General features: G+C 40.9%; 1 protein-coding gene and 1 non-coding gene across 3 annotated transcripts in view; one reads left to right on the top strand and one right to left on the bottom strand.

Moving 5' to 3' along the window:
* CFAP210 (cilia and flagella associated protein 210) overlaps positions 1-23,668 on the top strand; it is a 51,589-nt gene extending 27,921 nt beyond the window's left edge. Inside the window, exons 6-10 of one of the 2 annotated variants that reach the window (XM_053597865.1) lie at positions 2,956-3,095; positions 8,600-8,792; positions 10,396-10,560; positions 10,641-10,684; positions 23,224-23,344. In XM_053597865.1, the coding sequence (XP_053453840.1) occupies positions 2,956-3,095; positions 8,600-8,792; positions 10,396-10,560; positions 10,641-10,667 (525 nt within the window). In that variant the 3' untranslated portion in view covers positions 10,668-10,684; positions 23,224-23,344. Of the gene's footprint in view, positions 1-2,955; positions 3,096-8,599; positions 8,793-10,395; positions 10,561-10,640; positions 10,685-23,223 lie in introns of both variants that reach the window. The other variant, XM_053597864.1, reaches the window with a different exon arrangement.
* LOC128591005 (U6 spliceosomal RNA) lies at positions 18,716-18,819 on the bottom strand. The gene has a single exon (XR_008381458.1). It is a non-coding gene; the product is annotated as a U6 spliceosomal RNA (small nuclear RNA).
* Positions 23,669-23,887: the final 219 nt, after the last annotated feature.

Below are 23,887 nucleotides of genomic sequence, written 5' to 3'. Positions count from 1 at the left end.
CAGTCAAAGACTCTATTCCTTTTACAGTAGTGCCAAAGAAGATGAAATATTTGGGAGTTTACCTAACAAAGGACGTGAAAGATCTCTATAAAGAGAACTATGAAACTCTAAGAAAAGAAATAGCTGAAGATGTTAACAAATGGAAAAACATAACGATGCTCATGGCTGGGAAGAATCAACATTGTTAAAATGTCCATACTACCCAAAGCAATATACAATTTTAATGCAATCCCTATAAAAGCACCACTATCATACTTTAAAGACCTCGAAAAATAATACTTCATTTTATATGGAATCAGAAAAACCTCGAATAGCCAAGACATTACTCAGAAATAAAAACAAATCAGGAGGAATCATTCTAACAGACCTCAGATTATACTATAAATCGATAGTGACCAAAACAGCATGGTACTGGCACAAAAACAGAGAGGCAGATGTCTGGAACAGAATAGAGAACCAAGAGATGAACCCAGCTACTTACCATCATTTGATCTTCGATAAGCCAATTAAAAACATTCAGTGGGGGGCAGTGCCTGTGGCTCAAAGGAGTAGGGTGCCAGCTCCATATGCTGGAGGTGGTGGGTTCAAACCCAGCCCCAGCCAAAAAAAGAAAAAAAAAAAAGCCTCTTTTCCCCCCCTAAGTGGGGAAAAGAGTTCCTATTTAATAAATGGTGCTGGGTGAACTGGCTGACAAGACTGAAATTGGATCCACACCTTTCACCATTAACTAAGAGAGATTCTTACTGGATAAAAGATTTAAACTTAAGACATGAAACTATAAAAATACTAGAAGAAGGGTGGTGCCTCTGGCTCAAGGAGTAGGGCGTCAGCCCCATATACCGGAGGTGGTGGGTTCAAACCCGGCCCTGGCCAAAAAAACTGCGAAAGAAAAAAAAAATACTAAAAGAAAGTTCAGGGAAAACACTTGAAGAAATCAGCCTGGGAGAATATTTTATGAGGAGGAACTCCTGGGTAATTGAAGGAACACCAAAAATACATTACTGGGATCTGATCAAACTAAAAAGCTTCTGCACAGCCAAGAACACAGTAAGTAAAGCAAGCAGACAGCTCTCAGAATGGGAGAAGATATTTGCAGGTTATGTCTCTGACAAAGGTTTAATAACCAGAATCCACAGAGAACTCAAACGTATTAGCAAGAAAAGAGCAAGTGATTCCATCTCAGAGTGGGCAAGGGACTTGAAGAGAACCTTCTCTGAAGAAGACATGCACGGCCTACAGACACATGAAAAAATGCTCATCATCCTTAATCATCAGAGAAATGCAAATCAAAACCACTTTGAGATATCATGTAACTCCAGTAAGATTAGCCCACATCACAAAATCCCAATACCATAGATGTTGGTGTGGATGTGGAGAAAAGGGAACACTTCTGCACTGCTGGTGGGAATGCAAACTATGTTTCTTTGGGAAAGATGTTTGGAGATCACTTAGTAATCTAAAAATAGACCTGCCATTCGATCCTTCAATTCTTCTATTAGGTGTATATATCCAGAGGACCAAAAATCACTTTATAACAAAGATATTTGCGCCAGAATGTTTATTGCAGTCCAATTCATAATTGCTAAGTCGTGGAAGAAGCTCAAGTGCCCATCGACCCATGAATGTATTAATAACTTGTGGGTTATGTACACTATGGAATATTATGCAGCCTTAAAAAGGGATGGAGACTTTACCTCTTTCATGTTTACATGGATGGACCTGGAACATATTCTTCTTAGCAAAGTATCTCAAGAATGGAAGACAAATTATCCAATGCACTCAGCTCTACTATGAAACTAATTTATAAGCACCCACAATTCCATATGAAAGCTATAACCCAACTGTAGCCCAAGATGAAAGGGAAAGAGGAGAGGGAGGGGAGGGGAGGAGGAGAGGATGGGTAGAGGGAGGGTAATTGGTGGGACCACACCTACAGTGCATTTTACAAGGGTACATGTTAAATCTACTAAGGGTAGAATATAATTATATTAACACAATAACTAAGAAAATACAGTGAAGGCTATGTTAACCAGTTTGATGAAAGTATTTCAAATTGTACATAAAACAAGCACATTGTACCCCGTAATTGCATTAATGTACATAGCTATGATCTAATAAAAAAACAAACAAACAAAAGGCCTGGTGTAGTGGCTTTGAGGCCTGGGTAGTGACTCACACTTATAATCATAGCACTCTGGCAGGCCAATGTGGGTGGATTGCTTGAACCCAGGCATTTGAGACCAGGCTGAGCATGAGTGAGATCCCTATCTTCACCAAAAATAGAAAAAACTAGCTGGGCATTGTGGCTGGTGCATATAGTCCCAGCTACTATAGATGTCCAGACCAGAGGATTGCCTGAACTGAAGAGTTTGAGGTTTGTGCTGTGAGATAGGATACCACAGCCTTCTACCCAGGGTGACAAAGTGAGACTCTGTTTCAACAAAAAAACGTAATACTGAAAATCATTGAGAAGGTATAAAAGTCATTCATTATCTTATACTAGAGATAACTACTGTTAACATTGACATGTACTTATATAGATTTGTGAAATTGGCATATATAATATTATATATTATTTTATACATGTATTCTGCTTTCTCCCCTCCCACTTACTTATTTTTTCTTTTTTTTTTTTTATCTGAGGGTCTTGTCCAAACCTTCCCACTTATTGATTATATTATTTGTATCATCCTAGGTCATTGAGACTATGATTTATTTAACCATTTCTCTATTATTAAATATTTAGAAGTTGTTTCCAATTTTTTTGCTATTATAAATAACTATGAGAGAAAGTATATGGTATAAATGTTTGTGTGTATTTCTGATCATCTCTTTGGTAAAAATTTCCAGTAGAGAAATGACTTGGTCAGAATTTAATAGGTTCTTGTTAGATATTGATGTATTAAAGATTTATTTTCCTTTGTGATAGGATAATATAATAATTTTTTCCTCAAGGAACATATACATGATAAAAATATCATCAAAGCTGTAGAGCAACAGCAGCAAGAGGAGGAAAATGAAAAGATTAGAAAATTTATCAAAGCAAAAAAGCGTCTTACACTAATGAGGAAAGAAAAAGAAGCTGAAATACACAGGTAGGCTTTTAAAATAATTTGTAGGCTTAGCACAGTGGTTTTTGCCTTTAGTTCTAGCTAGCTACTTAGGAGGCTGAGGCAGGAGAATGGCTTAAGCCCAGGAGTTTGAAGCTGCACTGAGCTATGATCAAACTTCTGCATTCCAGCCTGCATTCCAGATAGAGCAAGACCCTGTCTCCAAAGTAAATAAATAATGAAGTACTATTTGAAAATTATTTTCCTACAAATCAGAAGTTGTGATAAGAGAGTTGTCTTTAGGAAGAGAAGTCTTAGTATATTGTATGTATGAGAAGAGTGTTTAGTGACTTGATTTCAATTGGGACATGTGAGTTGAGGTACCCTGGAATATCTAAGAAATCATGTGGTAGATGGTTGGAAATACTGGTCTGCTCTATGAGAGGGAGATGGCTTTGTGAGCCATATGTGGTAGGTGGAGCGTGGATGCTGGTGAACCCACCTAGGTGAGTAAGTAAGAAATGAAGGTTGAGGGCGGCGCCTGTGGCTCAGTCAGTAAGGCGCCTGCCCCATATACCGAGGGTGGCAGGTTCAAACCTGGCCCTGGCCAAACTGCAACCAAAAAATAGCCGGGTGTTGTGGAGGGCGCCTGTAGTCCCAGCTATTCGGGAGGCTGAGGCAAGAGAATCACTTAAGCCCAGGAGTTGGAGGTTGCTGTGAGCTGTGTGAGTCCACAGCACTCTACCGAGGGCCATAAAGTGAGACTCTGTCTCTACAAAAAAAAAAAGAAATGAAAGTTGCATAGTCTCTGGGGAACTCCATATTTAAGGGTCACATTGAGAAAGAAGATAATGTGAAGGCCAAAGAATGGTTTCTAGATATTGGAGGAGAACCATAGAAACATCAAGAAAGAAGAGTTCCAGTAGGAGGGAAACAGTCATTAGTGTTAGGTCAATAGAAGGATTAAATAAGATTTTAAAGACCAAGTGGTGCAATAGATTGAGAGATCATTGCTTACTTTAGTGAGTAGTTTGGGATAGGGAGGGGAGAGAAGAGTAGGCAGCCATATTGCAATATGAGATGTTTCTGTCTAGATCATGCTTCTTGTAAAATCTGCCAATAGCTTCACATCTCACTTAGAGTTGTATAGTGGCCCATAAGGCTTTATACCTACCTTACTTTACAGCTGATTCAATCATCATCTCTCAGGCCTCATCTCTTCCTGTTTTCTCCTCTCTTTATTCTTGCCTACACTGGACTTCTCCTCTACTTTCTCTAGGGAGAGCTCACCTCCAGAGAACACATAACTTACTCCCTAAACTCTTTCAGATCTTTACTTAAATACTGTCATTGAAACTTTCCATGACCACCTTATTTAAAATTATACCTCTTCCCAATTGCTTATGATTTTAACTGCTTTCTTTTTCCTTTTTGCTCTCTCTCTCTCTCTATATATATATTTTTGTAGAGACAGAGTCTCACTGTACCGCCCTCGGGTAGAGTGCCATGACGTCACACGGCTCACAGCAACCTCCAACTCTTGGGCTTACCCCATTCTCTTGCCTAAGCCTCCCGAGCAGCAGGGACTACAGGTGCCTGCCACAACACCCGGCTATTTTTTTGTTGCAGTTTGGCCGGGGCTGGGTTTGAACCCACTACCCTCGGCATATGGGGCCAGTGCCCTACTCACTGAGCCACAGGCACCACCCCTGCTCTCTATATTTTAATCATTTGTTTTATTTACTGTCCTTCTTCCACAACAATAATGAAAGTTCCATGAAGACATAGATATTTATTTTATTTATTATTTTAAAAATTATTTTAGAAACACAGTGGCTATTCACAAGTGTGATGCTATGCCTGGAACTCCTGGGCTCAAGCAATCCTTCTGCCTCAGCCTCCTGAGTATCTAGGACTACAGATGTGTTCCACCATGCCCAGCTAATTAAAAAAAAAATGTTGTTTTTTTTTTACATACTTTTTTTTTTTTTGCAGTTTTTGCTAGGGCCGGGTTTGAACCCGCCACCTCCAGCATGTGGGGCCAGCACCCTACTTCTTTGAGCCACAGGTGCCACCCCTGTTGTTTTTTTTTTTTTTGAGACAGAATCTCATTATGTTACCCTTCATAGAGTGCTGTGGCATCATAGCTCACAGCAACCTTTAGCTCTTGGGCTTAAGTGATTGTCTTGCCTCAGCCTCCTGAGTAGCTGGGACTACAGGCACCTGGCTATTTTTGTTGTTGTTGTTGCAGTTGTCATTGTTGTTCAGCTGTCCTGGGCCTGGTTCGAACCTGCCAGCCTCAATGGATGTAGCACATAACCACTGTGCTACAGGCGCTGAGCCTAAAAAAAATTTATTTACAGAGATGAGGTATTGCCCAGGTTGATCTTGAACTCCTGCCTCAAATGATCCTCTTGCCTCAGCCCAGGTGTGAGCCACTCTGCCCAACTTGTGCCTGACTTTCAATGTTTTTGCTCATCCTTAGGTCCCCAGCACTTGGAATAGTGTCAGGTACATAGTGGGCAATTGAAGAATGTGTTTAAAATATTGTTTTTTGAAATTCTACCTGAAATGTCACGATTTCTGTGAGAGCTTTCTTTTTTTCTTCTTCATCCATATCTCTGTCTAGCTTTTTCATGGTATTCACAAGAATTACCCTTTGCCTTGTATAGTTATTTGCATAAATGTTTTTCTCCATGTTAGATCGTAATGTTATTGGGGTATACACTTTCCCATTATTTCTCACATTTGCTTTGCAAATTCACTCAACAAATTAGTGAATTTGTCACAAAGTATTTTTTTGTCCAATTTCATAAATAAAAATATACTTATTTCTTTAGCAAAATGTATTTTTTGTTATGATGTTCCGGACACATGTTTAATGCTTGACTAGAGGACCCATGCAATCCCTGATCTTAGGCACCTCAAAGTATAAAGGGAGAGAGAAACATGAACAAATTAAGTCAACAAAATGCTATCAAGAAATACCAGACAGAATATTAGAAGGAATGGATTTATTTGGGATTTTGGTAACTTTTATGACGGTCATTATGAAAGTTTTGAGACAGACTGTGTTATGGTCCATTATTTACTTCACAGAAATACAGTCAACAGCAGTGTCCTTTCTGATGCACATGGGCAAGTTTCAACTTGCTAAGCTCATTGGTTTTGCTGGGAGGGCTTTCATTTCTTTCTGTCCTCACGGCACTCAGTTGACATCAGCTATGGAGCTAGAAAGGGAGCACTATTCATTGCCACAAAATGAGTTTCTATGATTTAAAAGTAGGTTAAATAAATCACAAAACCTTGCATTTGCGATAGGCTTTTGGGGACCTTACTCCTTCTTATCATTTTTTTGGTGGTTTCAAGAATTTAGAAGAAGCCAAACTTCACTGAAAGACAAGGAAAGGTGTGGGTGTCCTCCACAGTGACTGAGGAAAACATCATGGCTGTGGAAAAAATGTTTCACAAAAATGATCAAGTGATATTTAAGGACATTGAAGCAGCACTACAGATTGAGTCACCGACAGCATCCAACATCCTGCATGATTATCTTCAAGTCAGGAAAGTTGGATCCCTATAGGTGCCTCCCACTTTGACAGATGAGCAAAAGCACCTCCATGTTGAATGGTGTGAAGAAATGCTGGTCAGATTCAACAGAGGCAAGTCTCGACACATCTCTGACATCATTATTGGTGATAAAACATGGATTTGCCAGTTCAATCCAGAGAATAATTGTTAGTCAACAGTGTGGAGTTTTCCTGATGAAAATCCGTCAGCCAAAGTGAAGAGGCCCTGAAGTGTTGGAAAGAAAACTATGGCAACTTTCTTCTCCCAAAGTGGTCATGTTGCAACTGTTCCTCTGAAGGAACAAAGGCCTGTTACTATCAGTGGTACACAACAGTATGTCTACCAAAAGTTTTCTAGAAGCTTCAAGAATGGCAGCCAAGGACAGGACCGTGCCCCCATCATGGTACCATCTTGTACCATGCCAACATGTGTGCCCACACAGCCAACATCACCATTCAGTTCCTGGATCCACACAGGTTAAACTTTGACCTATCTGCCCTACAGTCCTGACCTGGTCCCATGTGATTATTTCCTGTTCCCTGTAGTAAAAAATCACATGTGTGGAAGAATGTTCTCTAGCCCCGAAGAAGCTGTTCGCACCTATGAAAGTGAGCTTACAGCACTTGAACAAAATGAGTGGAAAGAATGTTTTAAAAAATAATTTAAGAATGCAAAAATAGAGCTGGGTACAGTGGTTCACACCTGTAATCCTAGCACTATGGGAGGCCATGGTGGGTGGGTCTCATGAGCTCAGGAGTTCAAGGACGGCCTGAGCCAGAGTGAGACCTCATCTCTACTAAAAATAGAAAAAAATTAGCTGAGCGTTAATGGCAGGCACCTGTAGTCCCAGCTACTCAGGCCACTGAGGCAAAAGGAACTTTTGAGCCTAAGAGTTTGAGATTGTTGTAAGCTACGGGCAACAGAGTGAGACTCTGTCTCCAAAAAAAAAACAAAAAAAAAAGAATGGCAAAGTGCATAGAATGTCATGGTCATTATTTTGATAAAATACAGTAATCAAAATGATTTTATATTTCTTAATTTTTGTTTAGCTCAAAACTTTTCATAGTGTTTCTCATAGTAGGTACATGTATTTTCTTTTTTCTCTTTTTCTTGTTAGGTCAGGTTAGTTAGATTTCTTTGTATTTATTTTATTTGGTTTTATTTTTGTGTTTTTTTTAAGAGATAGTGTCTTGCTATGTTGTTTAGGGTGGTTTTGTTTTGTTTTGTTTTTGAGATAGGGTCTCACTCTGTCTCCCTTGGTAGAGTACTGTGGTGTCATAACTTACAGCACAAACCTCAAACTCTTGGGCTTGAGCACTTCTCTTGCCTCAGCCTCCCAAGTAGCTGGGACTACAGACATCTGCCAAGATGACTGGCTAGTTCTTCTATTTTTAGTAGACACAGGGGTCTGCCTTTGCTCAGGCTGGTCTCAAACTCCTCAGCTCAAGCAATCCATCTGCCTGCGCCTCCCAGAGTGCTAGGATTACAGGCCTGGCCACCATCCCTAGCTATTTAGGGTGGTTTTGAACTCCTGGCCTCCTGCTCCTCCTGCCTCCACTTCCCAAAGTGCCAGGATTATAGGAGCAAGCCATCTTACCTCTCCTCAATAGATAATTTTTTTTTTGGTTTTGTTTAAAGAAAGGCCTTTTATAGCCTAAGCCTCCAATGCTAAAGTAAGCAGGGTAGTCTGGTAAAGTCTTTAAAAAATTTTTCAGTGTAGAGAATTTTAACATCTCTTTCTACATACACCCACAAAGACTGCATCTACATACATTGTATGTATGTATATCACTCTCTGGATTTTTGGAATATATTTCTTTAATTTAAAAATAATTTCCACTTAATAAATGTATACAAGGGGCAACAGGGCTCCTTTTAGTTTTCTAAATGACTGTAAAATAGACTCCCTATTTAAATTATTTTGGCTCCATTGCAGATCTTTTCATGAAGCTTTGACAAGTACAGTTATTTTCTTCTAGGCTAATGGAGGACCGGAGAGAAAGAATAAATAACTTCCTGAGTAAACTAATGAAAGAAAAACTTGACAACGAAGATTTGATTATTGCTAGAGATATTGCAGAAGCTGAGGCTGAATGGGAAAAAAGAGAAAAAGAAAAATATGAAAAAAACAAAGCAGAATTAAAAGCGATTGCTGAACATAGAGCCATTGTGGTAAACAATTTAATTATGACAAAAACTGAAAGACCTTTATATTGCCGTTTCCAGGCCTTCTGCTGCTTCTCTGACCAAGACTAGCAGACATGTGAAAAACAATGTATGAATTGTCTTTTTTTTTTTTTTTAAATTGAGACAGAGTCTTACTTTGTTGCCCTCAGTAGAGTGCTGTGGCATCACAGCTCATAGCAATCTCAAACTCTTTGGGCTCAAGCAATTCTCTTGCCTTAGCCTCCCAAGTAACTGGGACTACAGGTGCCCACCACAATGCCCGGCTATTGTCTGGTTGCAGTTGTCATTGTTGTTTAGCTGGCCTGGCCGAGTTCAAGCCCGCCAGCCTCTGTGTATGTGGCTGGTGCCATAACCACTGTGCTATGGGCGCTGAGCCTTTTTTTTTTTTTTTTTGAGACAGAGTCTCACTTTGTCACCCTTGTTAGAGTGCGGTGGCGTCACAGCTCACAGCAACCTCAAACTCTTTGGGCTCAAGCGATTCTCTTGCCTCAGCTTCCCAAGTAGCTGGGACTACAGGTGCCCGCCACAATACCTGGCTATTTTTTTTTTTGTTTGTTTGTTTTAGCAGGCCCAGGTTGGGTTTAAACCCACAAGCCTGGTGCATGTAGCCAGCGCCCTACCCACTGAACTACAGGCACCACCTGAATTATCTTTTTATATTTTTGAAATCAGACAATGTTTGCCTTTTTGTTTTTCCCTAGATGTAGGGTCTCACTCTTTTGCCCATGTTGGAGTGCATTGGGGCAGTCATAATTCACTATAGCCTTAAACTCCTGGGCTTAAGTGATCTGCCTCAGGCTGCCCAGCAGCTGGGCCACTGCACCCCATCTGCAGTGTAATAATCTCTTCTATTTCAAAGCCACCTGAAAGGCATTCATTTGAATACGTATGTATTTAAAAACAAGCCATGTAAAAACTACCCAATTATGTTTCTGGGGGGGTTTTGTTTTGTTTTTTGGGGGTTTTTTTTGCAGACAGATCTCAATCTGCTGCCCAGGCTAGAATGAAGTGGTGTCATTATACTCAACTGCAACCTCAAACTGCTAGGTCAAGCAATCCCAAATAGCTGGGCCTTCAGGTGTGCATCACCCTGTCTGACTAATTTTTAAATTTTTTGTAGAGATTGCTGGTTTCAAACTTCTGGCCTCAAGTGATCCTCCTGCCTTAGCCTCCCGAAGTCCTAAGGTTATATTTGTAAGCCATTATGCCTGGCCTATATTTTTAAATCCTTCATAATTTATCTCTTACATAACTGATGGCCATACCATTTAAATGGGATAGTTTATAAGCTTTGTAGCAATTAATTTTTTACCTACAAATATTTTTCCCACCTTGAGAAGATGTTGCTTTGAAGTTCTTTTATTTTTTTTTAAACCAATAGAGATGGTCCTGTATCACTTGGGTATTTCCTGATACTTGGGAAATAGAACAGAACCAAAGTCAACTGGCCGCATGGGGTTCAACCCAGCTTCTCTCCTGCATTGCTCCTGGTTGACTCTGCTTGGAGCTTTCTAACTTAGTGCCTTTTCAGACAGCACTGGTTGCTAAAACTGGTTTTAATTTGTTTCCTTTGCTTTTAAACATCTAGATGAAAAATAAAGAGGAAGAAGAAAGACAAAGAAAAATAGAGGCTAAAGAACAATTGCTGGCTGTTTTGAAGGCAGATCAGGTTTTCTGGGAACATGAAAAGGAGAAAAAACACAAAGCAGATAAAGAACGCCTTGAAGTTCAAGATTCCCATATTCAGCAAATGGTAATTGTTCCTGAAGGTTTATACTTATTTTAGCAATAAATATGTAAGTTTTCTATATCTCAAGTTGTTTCTTTTATCAGGTAAGAACAGGTGGTCTTTATGGCTGATAAAATATATCAAAAAGGTGAGTTTGCTTTCTGATTTTATCTACATTGAAGTTCCCATACTAGTTTTATCTTTTACACAAATGTTTATCTTTCCTTAGTGTCTATTATGTATATTTAGTAAATGCTAAAGAAAATAGAAATGCATGTGACTGAGATCTCATAGGTTTCATATTTGAGGTGAATGAGATTACCATAGATTTAAAAATATGTATAGAGTAGGTACTGGCTCGGCACCCGTAGCACAATGGTTACAGTGCTGGCCACATGCACTGAGGCTGGCCAGGGCCTGCTAAAACAACAATGAAAACTGCAACAACAACAAAAATGGCTGGGCATTGTGGAGGGTGCCTGTAGTCCCAACTACTTGGGAGGCTGAGGCAAGAGAATTGCTTAAGCCCAAGAGTTTGAGGTTGCTGTGAGCTGTGACTGTGATGCTACGGCACTCTACTGAGGGTGACATAGTGAAACTCTGTCTCAAAAAAAAAAAAAAGAGAGATGTATAGAAGATCTGAGATCTAGTCATTTGTGACTAAAACCTGTTACCTGTTTCCATAGGGCTGTATCACTTTCCATTCATACCAGCAATATATGGGAGTACAACTTGTTTCACTTCCTCACCAACACTTGATATTGTCATCGTTTAATTTTAACTGTTCTTGGGCGACACTCATGGCTCAGTGAGTAAGGTGCTGGCCCCATATACCAAGGGTGGTGGGTTCGAACCTGTCCCTAGCCAAACTGCAACCAAAAAAATAGGCGGGCATTGTGGCGGGTGCCTGTTAGTCACAGCTACTCAGGAAGCTGAGGCAAGAGAATCGCTGAAGCCCAAAAGCTGAAAGTTGCTTTGAGCTGTGATGCCAGGGCACTCTACCAAGGGTGACAAAGTGAGACTGTGTCTCAAAAAAAAGAAAAAAAAATTTTAACTGTTCTAGGGTAGTGATATTTTATGACTTTATTTTGTATTTCCCTACTGATCAAAGTAAACATCTTTTCATGTCCTTGATAGCCATTTGAATACCTTTTTTGTGTGTGGGGTCTATTTAAATCTGTTGCCAATTATTTAATTGTATTATTTTCTTTCTTTCTTTCTTTTTTTTTTTGAGGCAGAGTCTCAAGCTGTCACCCTGGATAGAATGTGTGGTGTCACAGCTCACAGCAACCTCAAACTCTTGGGTTTAAGCAATTCTCTTGCCTCAGCCTCCCAAGTAACTGGGACTACAGGCACCTGCCACAATGCCTGGCTATTTTTTTTTTTTTTGGTTGCAGTTGTCATTGTCTGGCAGGCCCGAGCTGGATTTGAACCTGCCAGTTCCAGGTATGTGGCTGGCGCCCTAGCCGCTGAGCTAAAGGCGCTGATCCTATATTATTTTCTTATCGTTGAGTTTTTTTACCTTTTTAAATTGTGGTAAAATATACATACATAGTAACAAAATTTGCCATTTTAAGTATTTTGTTTATTTTGAGGTTTTTTTTTTGTTGTTGTTTTTAAAGACAAGTCTTGCTGTATCACCCAGGCTACTGTGCAGTGGTGTCATCATAGTTTACAGCAACCTCAAACTGCTGGGCTCAAGTGATTCTCCTGCCTAAGCTTCCTGAGTAACTGGAACGTTAGGAGTATGCCACCACACATAGCTAATTTTCTATTTTTTTTTTTTTTTTTTCAGAGAGTCTCATTCTGTTGTCCTGGGTAGAGTGCTGTGGCATCACTGTGGCTTATAGCAACCTCAAACTCTTGGGCTTGATCACCTCAAGTGATCCTTCTGCCTTGGCCTACCAAAGTATTAGAATTATAGGTATGAGCTAGGATGCCTGGCCTATTTTAAGCATTTTGAAGTGTATATTTTGGAGGCATTAAGTACAATCATCATCATCAGTATATTCTTTAGAATTTTTTCATTATCCTATACTAAAACTCTGTACACATTAAACAGTAACTCCCCATTCTCTCTTTCCTCTAGCTCTGGCAAACATTGTTATGCTTTTTATCTTTATGCATTTGATTATTCTTGGTATATAGAATCACTCAATATTTGTCCTTTTCTGTCTGGCTTATTTCACATAGCATAATGTTGTCATCATTTATCTGTGTTATGGTAGATATCGTTTTCATTCCTTTGCAAAGCCTAGTAATATTCCACTACAGGTAATACCACATTTTCTTCATCCATACATCCATTGATGGACATTTGGGTTTTTTCTATCTTTTGGCTATTGTGAGTAATGCTTCTATGAACATTAGTATATAAATACTGTATCAGTTTGAGGCTTGGTGTGGTGGCTCACACCAAATCTTAGCACTTTGGGAGGCCAAGGTGGGAGGATTTCTTGAGGCCAGAAGTTGGAGACCAGCCTGAGCAAGAGTGAGACCCCTTCTCTACAAAAAACTGAAAAATTAGCTGGGTGTGGTGATGTGTGCCTATAGTCCCAGCTACTCAGGAGGCTGAGGCAGAATTGCTTGAGCCCAGGAGTTTGGGGTTGCAGTGAACTGTGACATCATTGTACTCTAGCCCTCTCTTCTGGGTGACCAGTAAGACTCCATCTTGGGGGAAAACAATTTGAGCCCCTCTTTTCAATTCAATTCTTTTTCTTATAGCCAGAGTAGAATTTCTAGATCATATGTTAATTTTGTGTTTAATATTTTGGGGAAATGCCTTAGTAGCTATACCATTTTACATTCCTACCAGGAAGGATTTCTCTAAACACATCTTTTTATTTTTTATTTATTTATTTTTTTTTATTGTTGGGGATTCATTGAGGGTACAATAAGCCAGTTACACTGATTGCAATTGTTAGGCAAAGTCCCTCTTGCAATCATGTCTTGCCCCCATAAAGTGTGACACACACTAAGGACATCTTTTTATTTTTTTAGACATAGTTTTATTTTGTCACCCTTGGTAGAGTGCTGTGGCATCACAGCTCACAGCAACCTCAAACTCTTGGGCTTAAGCGATACTCTTGCCTTAGCCTCCCAAGTAGCTGGGACTACAGGTGCCTGCCACAACACCTCAGCTATTTTTAGAGACAAGGTCTTATTCTGGCTCAGGCTGGTCTTGAACTGATAAAGTCAGGCAATCCACCCACCTTGGCCCCCCAGAGTGCTAGGATTATAGGTGTGAGCCATCCTACAGGACTTTTTTTCTCTTTTTTTTAAATAGCCATCACAATTGTTTTCAAGTGGTATCTCCTTGTGGTTTTCATTTGCATTTGCATTTTTCCCTAATGATTAGTGATGTGGACCATCTTTTCTTGTGCCTTTAGTGTATTTTCTTTGGAGAAATGTCTACTCCAGTCTTTGCCCATTTTTAAATTGATTTGTTGTTGTAGTTGTCAGGTTTTAGGAGTTCTTTACGTTCTGGATATTAATCTCTTCTCAGACATGATTTTCAGATGTTTTTTCCCAAGCCATGAGTTACCTTTTTACTCCGTTGATAGTATCTTTTAAATTTTAAATTTTTATGAAGTCCAATTTGTCTATTTTTTTTGTTGTTGACTATGCTTTTGGTGTCATATTAATAACATCATTTCCTAACCTAACCTCTTTAAGTTTTCCTCTATATTTTATAAAGTTTTATAGGTTTAGCTCTTAAGGTTACATTTTTGATTAATTTTGAGTTAATTTTTATTTTTTATTTTTACTTTTAGTTTTTTTTTTTGAGATAGGGTCTTACAGGTTAGAATGCTGTGGCATCAGCCTAGCTTGCAGCAATCTCAAACTGCTGGGTTCAATTCATCTTCTTGCCTCAGCCTCCCAAGTAGCTGGGACTACAGGCACCCGCCACAATGCCCATCTATTTTTTTTTGTTGTTGTTGTTGCAGTTGTCATTGTTGGTTGAGCTGGCCCGGGCTGGGTTCTAACCCACCAGCCTCGGTGTATGTGCCCAGCACCCTGCCCACTGAGCCATGGGCGCCACCCAGGAAATATGTTTATTTTGCCTTTTTATTAGATGTAAAATTATTGGATGTCATTTTTTCCAGACCTTTTATGATGAGAAATCAGGTGGTAACTATATCATTGTTTCCTTTCTTTTCTTGCTGGTTTCAAGATTTTCTCTTTATTTTTGGCTTTCAGAAAATCAAGCATGATGTATTTTATTTGTGATTATCCTACATGGGATTTTTGGTGCTTTCGGGTTTGTAAGTTGATATCATCAAATGTGGGAAGATTTTGGCCATTATTTCTTCAAATATTTTTCCTGTCTTCTTACCTTTCCTTCAAGGACCCAATTTACACATACATAGAGACATTTGATATTGTACCACAGATCTCTAAGGTTCTGTTCATGTTTTCCCATTCTTTTTCTCTTCATTCTTCAGATGGAACACTTTTATTGATCTGCCTTCAAATTCACTGATTCTGATGTTGAATGCTAATGAATTTTTAATTTCATTTATTGAACTTTTAAACTCTGCAATTTTGTTTAGTCCGTTTTTATAGTTTCTATTTCTCTACTTAGATTTTCTTTTTACTTGTACTGAGCATATTTTCCTTTATTCATTGGAAATATTCCAAATAGCTGCTTTGAAATCTGATTGCTATAGCTGGGCGTTGTGGCGGGCACCTGTAGTCCCAGCTACTCAGGAGGCTGAGGCAAGAGAATCGCTTAAGCCCAGGAGTTGGAGGTTGCTGTGAGCCGTGTGAGGCGACGGCACTCTACCGAGGGCCATAAGTAAGACTCTGTCTCTACAAAAAAAAGAAATCTGATTGCTAAATCAGTATCTGATTCCACATGGACTTTCTGTTGAATTTTTCCCTTTTGAATGAGATAACACATCCCTTTTCCTTGATAGTCTGGTATTTTTTGGTTGAAAACCTGAAATTGTAAAGAGTATGTTGTCCCAATTCCAGTTTTCTTTTTTTTTTTTTTTTGTAGAGACAGAGTCTCACTGTACTGCCCTCGGGTAGAGTGCCGTGGCGTCACACGGCTCACAGCAACCTCTAACTCTTGGATTTACGCGATTCTCTTGCCTCAGCCTCCCAAGCAGCTGGGACTACAGGCGCCTGCCACAATGCCCGGCTATTTTTTTGTTGCAGTTTGGCCGGGGCTGAGGTTTGAACCCTCCACCCTCGGCATATGGGGCCGGCACCCTACTCACTGAGCCACAGGCGCCGCCCTACCAATTCCAGTTTTCTTATGAGAATTTTTATTTTCTGTAATAGTATATAATTACTTTTCTTGGACTCAAACTTATGAAATCTGTCTTTACCACAATATGAAGTCTCTGATGTCTGCTCAGTTTTTTTTTTTTTTTTTTTTGTAGAGACAGAGTCTCACTTTATGGCCCTCGGTAGAGTGCCGTGGCCTCACACAGCTCACAGCAACCTCCAACTCCTGGGCTTAAGCGATTCTCTTGCCTCAGCCTCCCGAGTAGCTGGGACTACAGGCGCCCGCCACAACACCTAGCTATTTTTTGGTTGCAGTTTGGCCGGGGCCGGGCTTGAACCCGCCACCCTTGGTATATGGGGCCAGCGCTCTACCGACTGAGCCACAGGCGCAGCCCTCAGTTTTTTTTTTTTTAAAGCCTAATTCTCTAGAGTTGTTTACTATAGTGGAAAGTTATCAGTCAACCAGTAATGTAGGCAGATGTTCAGACATCTTAAGCTAGTGATGCTCTTTTTTTTTTTTTTAGACAGAGCCTCAAGCTGTCACCCTGGGTAGAGTGCTGTGGCATCACAGCTCACAGCAACCTCCAACTCCTGGGCTCAAGCGATTCTCCTGCCTCCACCCCCCCAAGTAGCTGGGACTCAAGGCACCCGCCACAGTGACCAGCTATTTTTTGGTTGCAGCTGTCATTGTCATTTGTCGGGCCTGGGCTGGATTTGAACCCACTAGCTCATGTGTATGTGGCTGGCGCCTTAGCTGCTTGAGCCACAGGCGCCAAGCCTAGTGATGCTCTTTTAATTGTGTATGTCTTGAGGAAAGTACTTAAAGAACAGCAAGTTTATAATTTCTCCCAGGCTTTTTAAATTTTTGCCAGCCTTCCTAGGGCCTCTTGTGTGAAGATGTAATTTAGCAATTAGTCGGGGGTGTCTGCAGAGTTTATTTCAGCCCTCCTTTGACTGCTTCACTTTTATACTCTCACCTTGAAGTTTCCAGTTTTTCCCATCCAACCCAAATGGAATCTTCCATTATTCCTCAATAATTTGCAGGATTTTACCTTATCAGCTGGAAGGATAGCAGTACCCTCAATAGGAATGCCACAACCATGGAGGTTTTTTATTTTTTAATTTTTTTAATTTTAATTTTATTTTTAATTTCAGTTTGCTTGTTCATCATTCTTCTTTGTTTGAAGTACTCTTTTTTTTTTGTAGAGACAGAGTTTCACTTTATTGCCCTCGGTAGAGTGCCATGGCATCACACAGCTCACAGCAACCTCCAACTCCTGGGCTTAGGCGATTCTCCTGCCTCAGCCTCCCGAGTAGCTGGGACTACAGGCGCCCGCCACAACGCCCGGCTATTATTTGGTTGCAGTTTGGCCGGGGCTGGGTTTGAACCCGCCACCCTCAGCATATGGGGCTGGCGCCCTGCTCACTGAGCCACAGGTGCCGCCCTTTTTTTTGTTGTTGTTCATTTTCTTTCTTCTTTTTTCAATGCTTCCTCTGGCGATGCTCTGTCCCATTGCCTCCCCAGTAGCTGGGATTATAGACGCCCACCACAACGTCTGGCTGTTTTTGATGTTAGTAGAGACAGGGTCTTACTCTGGCTCACTGCTGCTTATACTGGTCTCAAACCTCTGAGCTCAGGCAATCCACCCACCACGGCCTCCCACAGTGCTGGGACTACAGGCGTGAGCCACCACGCCTGATTTTTTTACCTGATTTTTTTTTCCTTTGTGAAAACACTTTGGCAAGTAGTTGTGAGTACATAGTCACTAATATTCTGAAATAGTTGATTTTAATAACTGTTAATAATAAACTTTGTGTGTAGGGGAGGGCCAAACTCCTCATGTTACCATTACCAAAAGTAGGATTCCCCCATGTTATAGTAAAGCCAATCCCAGATATTGTATCATTTTTTTTTGTTTGTTTCATTATTTGATTTTCTTTTTTTTTTTTTTTTTTTTTTGAGGCAGAGTCTCACTTTATGGCCCTCAGTAGAGTGCCATGGCGTCACAGCTCACAGCAACTTCCAACTCCAGGGCTTAGGCAATTCTCTTGCTTCAGCATCCGAGTAGCTGGGACTACAGGTGCCTGCCACAATGCCCGGCTATTTTTTTGTTGCAGTTTGGCTGGGGCCAGGTTTGAACCTGCCACCCTTGGTATATGGGGCCAGCACTCTACCCACTGAGCCACAGGTGCTGCCCAATATTGTATCATTTTACCCATGTTTATGTATTTCAATATTTCTTTCTAAAAGACAGGGACTCTCTAGAAACTAACATAGCCATAATTCCACTATCATATCAAAAACAAGTAATATTCAGTGATTAAGTTTCCCCTAAGTTGTCTCATGAGTATTTTAATTTTTCTTCCTTTTTTTTCTTTTTCCTTGTTTTTCTTTTTTTGAGAGTCTCACTTTGTGCCCTGGGTAGAGTGCTATGGTGTCCTAGCTCAGCCTCCCAAGTAGCTGGAACTACAGGCACCTGCCGCAAAGCCTGGCTAGTATTTTCCTATTTTTAGTAGAGATGGGGTCTCCCACCTGCCTTAGCTTTCCAGAGTGCTAGGATCATAGGCATAAGCCACTGCACCCAGCCCATGAATATTTGAATTTTTTTTAGATTTCAGATTAATATGATGTTACATATGATTAGGTTACACTGTGTTTTTAAGGTGAAGCCCCCTTTGCAGCTGAGTCCTTCACCCAGGAAACATGTCATATACGTGCACACTGTACCCATTAGTTGAAAACTTGCCAAACCCCCATTTCTCCTTTGGCCTCCCCCTTCTTGAATTGTTTTTTCTCTCTTGTGTGCACCTGTAGTTGTTGATCTACTACTTAAAAATATGGAACACAGGCGGTGCCTGTGGCTCAAGGGAGTAGGGTGCTGGCCCCATATGCCGGAGGTGGCGGGTTCAAACCCAGCCCTGGCCAAAAACTGCAAAAAAAAAAAAAAATATGGAACACTTCACAAATGTGTGTGTTATCCTTGCACAGGAGCCATAATCTTCTTTGTATCACTCTAATTTTAGTGTATGTGCTGCTGAGGCAAGCATTCATGAATATTTTTAAAAGTTTTGTCATTTAAATCAGGAATCAGGATGAGATCTATTTGGAATCTCTGTGATTTATATGCTGAAGCCTTCAAAGAAGTTTTCACGATCAACTATTTGGTTTTCCTGAGATACGCTTATTTATTTATTTATTTTTTTAGAGACAGAGTCTCACTTTATCACTCTCAGTAGAGTGCTGTAGCATCACAGCTCACAGTAACTTCCAACTCCTAGGCTTAGGCAATTCTCTTGCCTCAGCCTCCCGAGTAGGTGGGACTACAGGTGCCTGCCACAATGCCTGGCTATTTTTTTGTTGCAGTTTGGCCGGGGCTGGGTTTGAACCCTCCACCCTTGGTGTATGGGACTGGTGCCCTATCCACTGAGCCACAGGCACCACCCCTGAGATTTCCCTTTTAAAGAACAAGAAACACAGATACTTGTTTTTTTTTTTTTTTTTGCTTTGCCAGTTTACAAAATAATTAGCTTTCTAGTATCTACCAAAGGTACATGTTGCTATAGCCCCATGTGTTAGCAGTTTTAGATTTTGAACCTAATTTTTAAAATAAATTTGTATGTATGCTAATGCCTATCAAATTTGAGGTACAGTCATATGAACATTCCATTATAATAATAATTCTTTTTTTTTTTTTTAGACAGTTTTGTTACGTTGCCCTTGGTAGAGCGCTGTGATATCACAGCTCACAGCAACCTTGGGCTTAAGCGATTCTCTTACCTCAGCCTCCCAAGTAGCTGGGACTACAGGCGCCCGTCACAACACCTGGCTATTTTGTTGTTGTTGTTGCAGTTGTCATTGTTGCTTTAGCTAGCCCGGGTCAGGTTTGAACCCACCAGCCTTGGTGTATGTGGCTGGGTGCTGTAACCACTGTGCTATGGGCACCAAGCCATATAATAATTCTTTTCTTCCACTCTCACTTCCTGCCTGTGCTTCAGACAATTCTCTGGGTCGCCTCAGTATTTCTCTAATACTAACATATTCCAATTGTTCCTTGTTTTATGGGGGGTTTTTTGACACAGAGTTTCAAGCTGTCACCCTAGGTAAAGTGCTCTGGTGTCATAGCTCACAGCAACCTCCAACTCTTGGGCTCAACTGATCCTCTTGCCTTGGTTTTTCTATTTTTAGTAGAGACAGGGGTCTTGCTTTTGCTCCGGCTGGTTTTGAACTCATGAGCTCAAGAAATCCACCTGCCTCGGCCTCCCAGAGTTCTAGGATTACAGGTGTGAGCCACTGCACCTGGCCCAGTTGTTCTTTGTTAAGAGGCCACGTTTAGCATTTTACCTTTGATGGGACAGATTTTAGCATTTTTAAAAAACTTCTTTTCCAGGCGGCGCCTGTGGCTCAGTCGGTAAGGCGCTGGCCCCATATACCGAGGGTGGCGGGTTCAAACCCGGCCCCGCCAAACTGCAACCAAAAAATAGCCGGGCATTGTGGCGGGTGCCTGTAGTCCCAGCTACTCGGGAGGCTGAGGCAAAGAGAATCGCTTAAGCCCAGGAGTTGGAGGTTGCTGTGAGCTGTGTGATGCCACGGCACTCTACCGAGGGCCATAAAGTGAGACTCTGTCTCTACAAAAAAAAACAAAAAAAACTTCTTTTCCAATCTTATTTGATGTCATTTTAAAACAACATTTTATCATCAATTCCGCAAATAGCATGTAAGTCTTAATTTTAAATTGTAACACACAGTGATAAAAAAAAAAATTTGTTTTAAGGGACAAGATCTTCTTCTGTCATCCAGGCTATATAGTACAATGGTGCAGTCTTAGCTCACTGCAGGTTCCAAATCCTGGGCTCAAGTGATCCTCCCACCTGAGCCATCCTAGTACCTGGGACTACTGGAATGCACCACCATTACCTAATATTTTAATTTTTTGTAGACATGGGGATGAACTCATGCCCTCAAGTGATACTTCTGCCTCAGCCTCCTGAGGTGCTGCAATTATAAGCATGAGCCAATATGCCCAGTTAAGTAATAATAAATTTGGTATTTGGCCAGGGGTAGTGGCTTACATCTACAATCCTCATAATACTCATAGAGGCTGAGCCGGAGGATCCGTTGAGCTCAGAGGGTCAAGACCAGCCTGAGCAAAAGCAACACCCCATCTCTACTCAAAAAAAAAAAATAGAGGCTCGGCGCCTGTAGCACAGTGGTAATAGTGCCAGCCACATATACCAAGGGGTGGCAGGTTCGAACATGGCCTGGGCCAGCTAAACAACTGCACACACACACACAAAATAGCCGTGTGTGGTGGTGGGCACCTGTAGTTCCAACTACTTGTGAGGCTGAGGCAAGAGAATCACTTAAGCCCAAGAGTTGGAGGTTGCCGTGAGCTGTGACACCATGGAATTCTTTTTTTTTTTTTTGTAGAGACAGAGTCTCACTTTATGGCACTCGGTAGAGTGCCATGGCATCATACAGCTCACAGCAACCTCCAACTCCTGGGCTTAAGCGATTCTCTTGCCTCAGCCTCCCCAGTAGCTGGGACTACAGGCGCCCGCCACAATGCCCGGCTATTTTTTAGTTGCAGTTCAGCCTGGGCCGCGTTTGAACCCGCCACCCTCGGTATATGGGGCCGCGCCTTACCGACTGAGCCACAGGTGCCGCCTGACACCACGGAATTCTACTGAGGGCGACACACTGAGACTTTGTCTCAAAATAAATAAATAAATAATAGAGAAACTTGGCTCGGCATCTGTGGCTCAAGTGGCTAAGGTGACAGCCACATAAACCTTAGCTGGCGGGTTCGAATCCAGGGCATGTAGCAGGCGCCTGTAGTCCCAGCTACTTGGGAGGTGGAGGCCAGAGAATCATTTGAGCCCAGGAATTGGAGGTTGCTGTGAGCTGTGATGCCATGGCACTCTACCCAGGGCAACAGCTTAAGGCTGTCTCAAAAAAAAAAAAGAAAAACTAGCTGGGTGTCGTGGCAGGTGTCTATAGTCCCAGTTACTCCAGAGATTGAGGCAAGAGGATCACTTGAGTCCAGGAGTTTGAGATTGCTGACACCATGGCATTCCTGCCTGGAGCAACAGAGTAAGACCATGTAAAAAAAAAAAAAATTTTTTTTTTGATATTTCATATTCATATGGTTGCTGTATTCCCTCAAAAGTTTCATTTTATGGTAGATATCAGGTTTGAGCCACTGTTTTATACTGAAGTTCGTATTTGAAAAATATTTTAATCAATATCAAACTATTAATATATTCCTAAGTAGAAAAAATTACTTACGTTTTTGACAAACTTGATATTTCTTAAAATGCCAGAGACAACAAAATGAAAAGGTGCCACTTAGAACTTCACAGAAAAGCCATAGAAATCACCTCATCCATAGTAAATTAATATAAACCATTGAAAACAAAAATTTTATTAAGTATTGATAAATTGGCTTTGGCAAATTGCCTTGAGTACTTAACTCTACTTTTCTTTTTTTCCTCTTTGAGACAGTCTATGTTGCCCTCGGTAGAGTGCTATGGTGTCACAGTTCACAGCAACCTCCAACTCTTGGGCTTAAGTGATTCTCTTGCCTCAGCCTCCCAAGTATCTGGGACTACAGGTGCCCGCCACAACACCTGGCTATTTTTTGTTGCAGTTGTTATTGTTTGTTTAGCTGACCCGGGCAGGGTTTGAACCCACCAGCCTAGGTGTATGTGGCTGGGGCCCTAACCACTGTGGTATGGGCACCAAGCCCAAAATTCACATCTTTTTTTTTTTTTTATTGTTGGGGATTCATTGAGGGTACAATAAGCCAGGTTACACTGATTGCAATTGTTAGGTAAAGTCCCTCTTGCAATCATGTCCCAAAATTCACATCTTATAAATGGTTGAAGCTATATTCAATTCAAACTCAGTTACCTTTTATGTAAATTTCATGCTTTTCACTATTTTGATCTATTGTTTCTTTGAGAGTGTATCACATAAAGCTGTTAATAGTTTCATTGAGCCACTACTTTTGAGCATACTATTCTGAGAAGCACTGGAATTAAATAAATGACAGTATATGGTTGTCAGATCAGAATTTGTTAGTTCAGAAAATTATACCTGTATCTTCTAATACATTTATTTATTTGAGACAGAGTCTATGTCGCCCTCCGTAGAGTGCTGTGGTGTCACACTTCACAGCAACTTCAAACTCTTGGGCTTATTTAAGCAATTCTCTTCTCTCAGCCTCCCGAGCAGCTGGGACTACAGGCGCCTGCCACAACGCCTGGCTATTTTTCTGTTGCAGTTGTCATTGTTGCTTAGCTGGCCTGGGCTGGTTCAAATCCACCAGCCTCGGTGTACAGGGCCAGTGCTGTAACCACTGTGTTACGGGCGCCAAGCCAAATACTACGTATATTTAAAAAGTTAATGTTCTTAACCAATACTAAATTGCATTTCCTCCCTTTCTCAAATAGGCCAAGAATAAGTTTAATGCAAAAGAAGCAAAGCAAGCAGAATTAGATTACTACAGACTTACTGAAGCTCTTGCGGCTGAAAAGGAGAAAGAATTTCAAAATTATGCCAGAGAAGTAATTGATCTTGAGTCCGAAACAAATAAATTTATTTATCCTCTTGTAAAGGCTGTACAGGAAGGACCTGGAGGTGGCCATGGACCAGTTTTGGTAAACCGAGGTGGATTAAGACCCAGCTATCAGGCAACTGATACTACAGGAGTCCAGCTCCCTTTTTATAACTCTAAAGGATCAAAATATAATAATTTTCAAAAGTCTAAGGGAAGACTAGGTTTTACATGGTAGAAAAGTTTATTTTTATGAGAAGACTAAGTTGTAGCAAAGACCAACTACAAATGTAAATGGATTATATAAAATTTGTTAATAAAGCTATTCTTCATCTTAGTACAATTATGTCTGATTTGATTCTTCACAGTATTTCCACTGGGCATATATAGGACAGTTAGTTCAGATCCCCTCGCTCCCAAGACAGTCTCATTCTGTTGCTTGGGCTAGAATGTTGTGCCATCAGCCAAGCTCAGGGAAATCTCAAACTCCTGCGTTCAAGCTATCCACCTGCCTCAGCCTCCCAAGTAGGTGGGACTACAGGCGCCCACCACACCACCTA

The sequence above is a fragment of the Nycticebus coucang genome, chromosome 7 (genome assembly GCF_027406575.1).
Source record: "Nycticebus coucang isolate mNycCou1 chromosome 7, mNycCou1.pri, whole genome shotgun sequence".
Classification (NCBI taxonomy): Eukaryota; Metazoa; Chordata; class Mammalia; order Primates; family Lorisidae; genus Nycticebus; species Nycticebus coucang.
The sequence above is the reverse complement of the archived record's forward strand: the minus strand, read 5'-3'. Positions and strand labels throughout refer to the sequence as shown.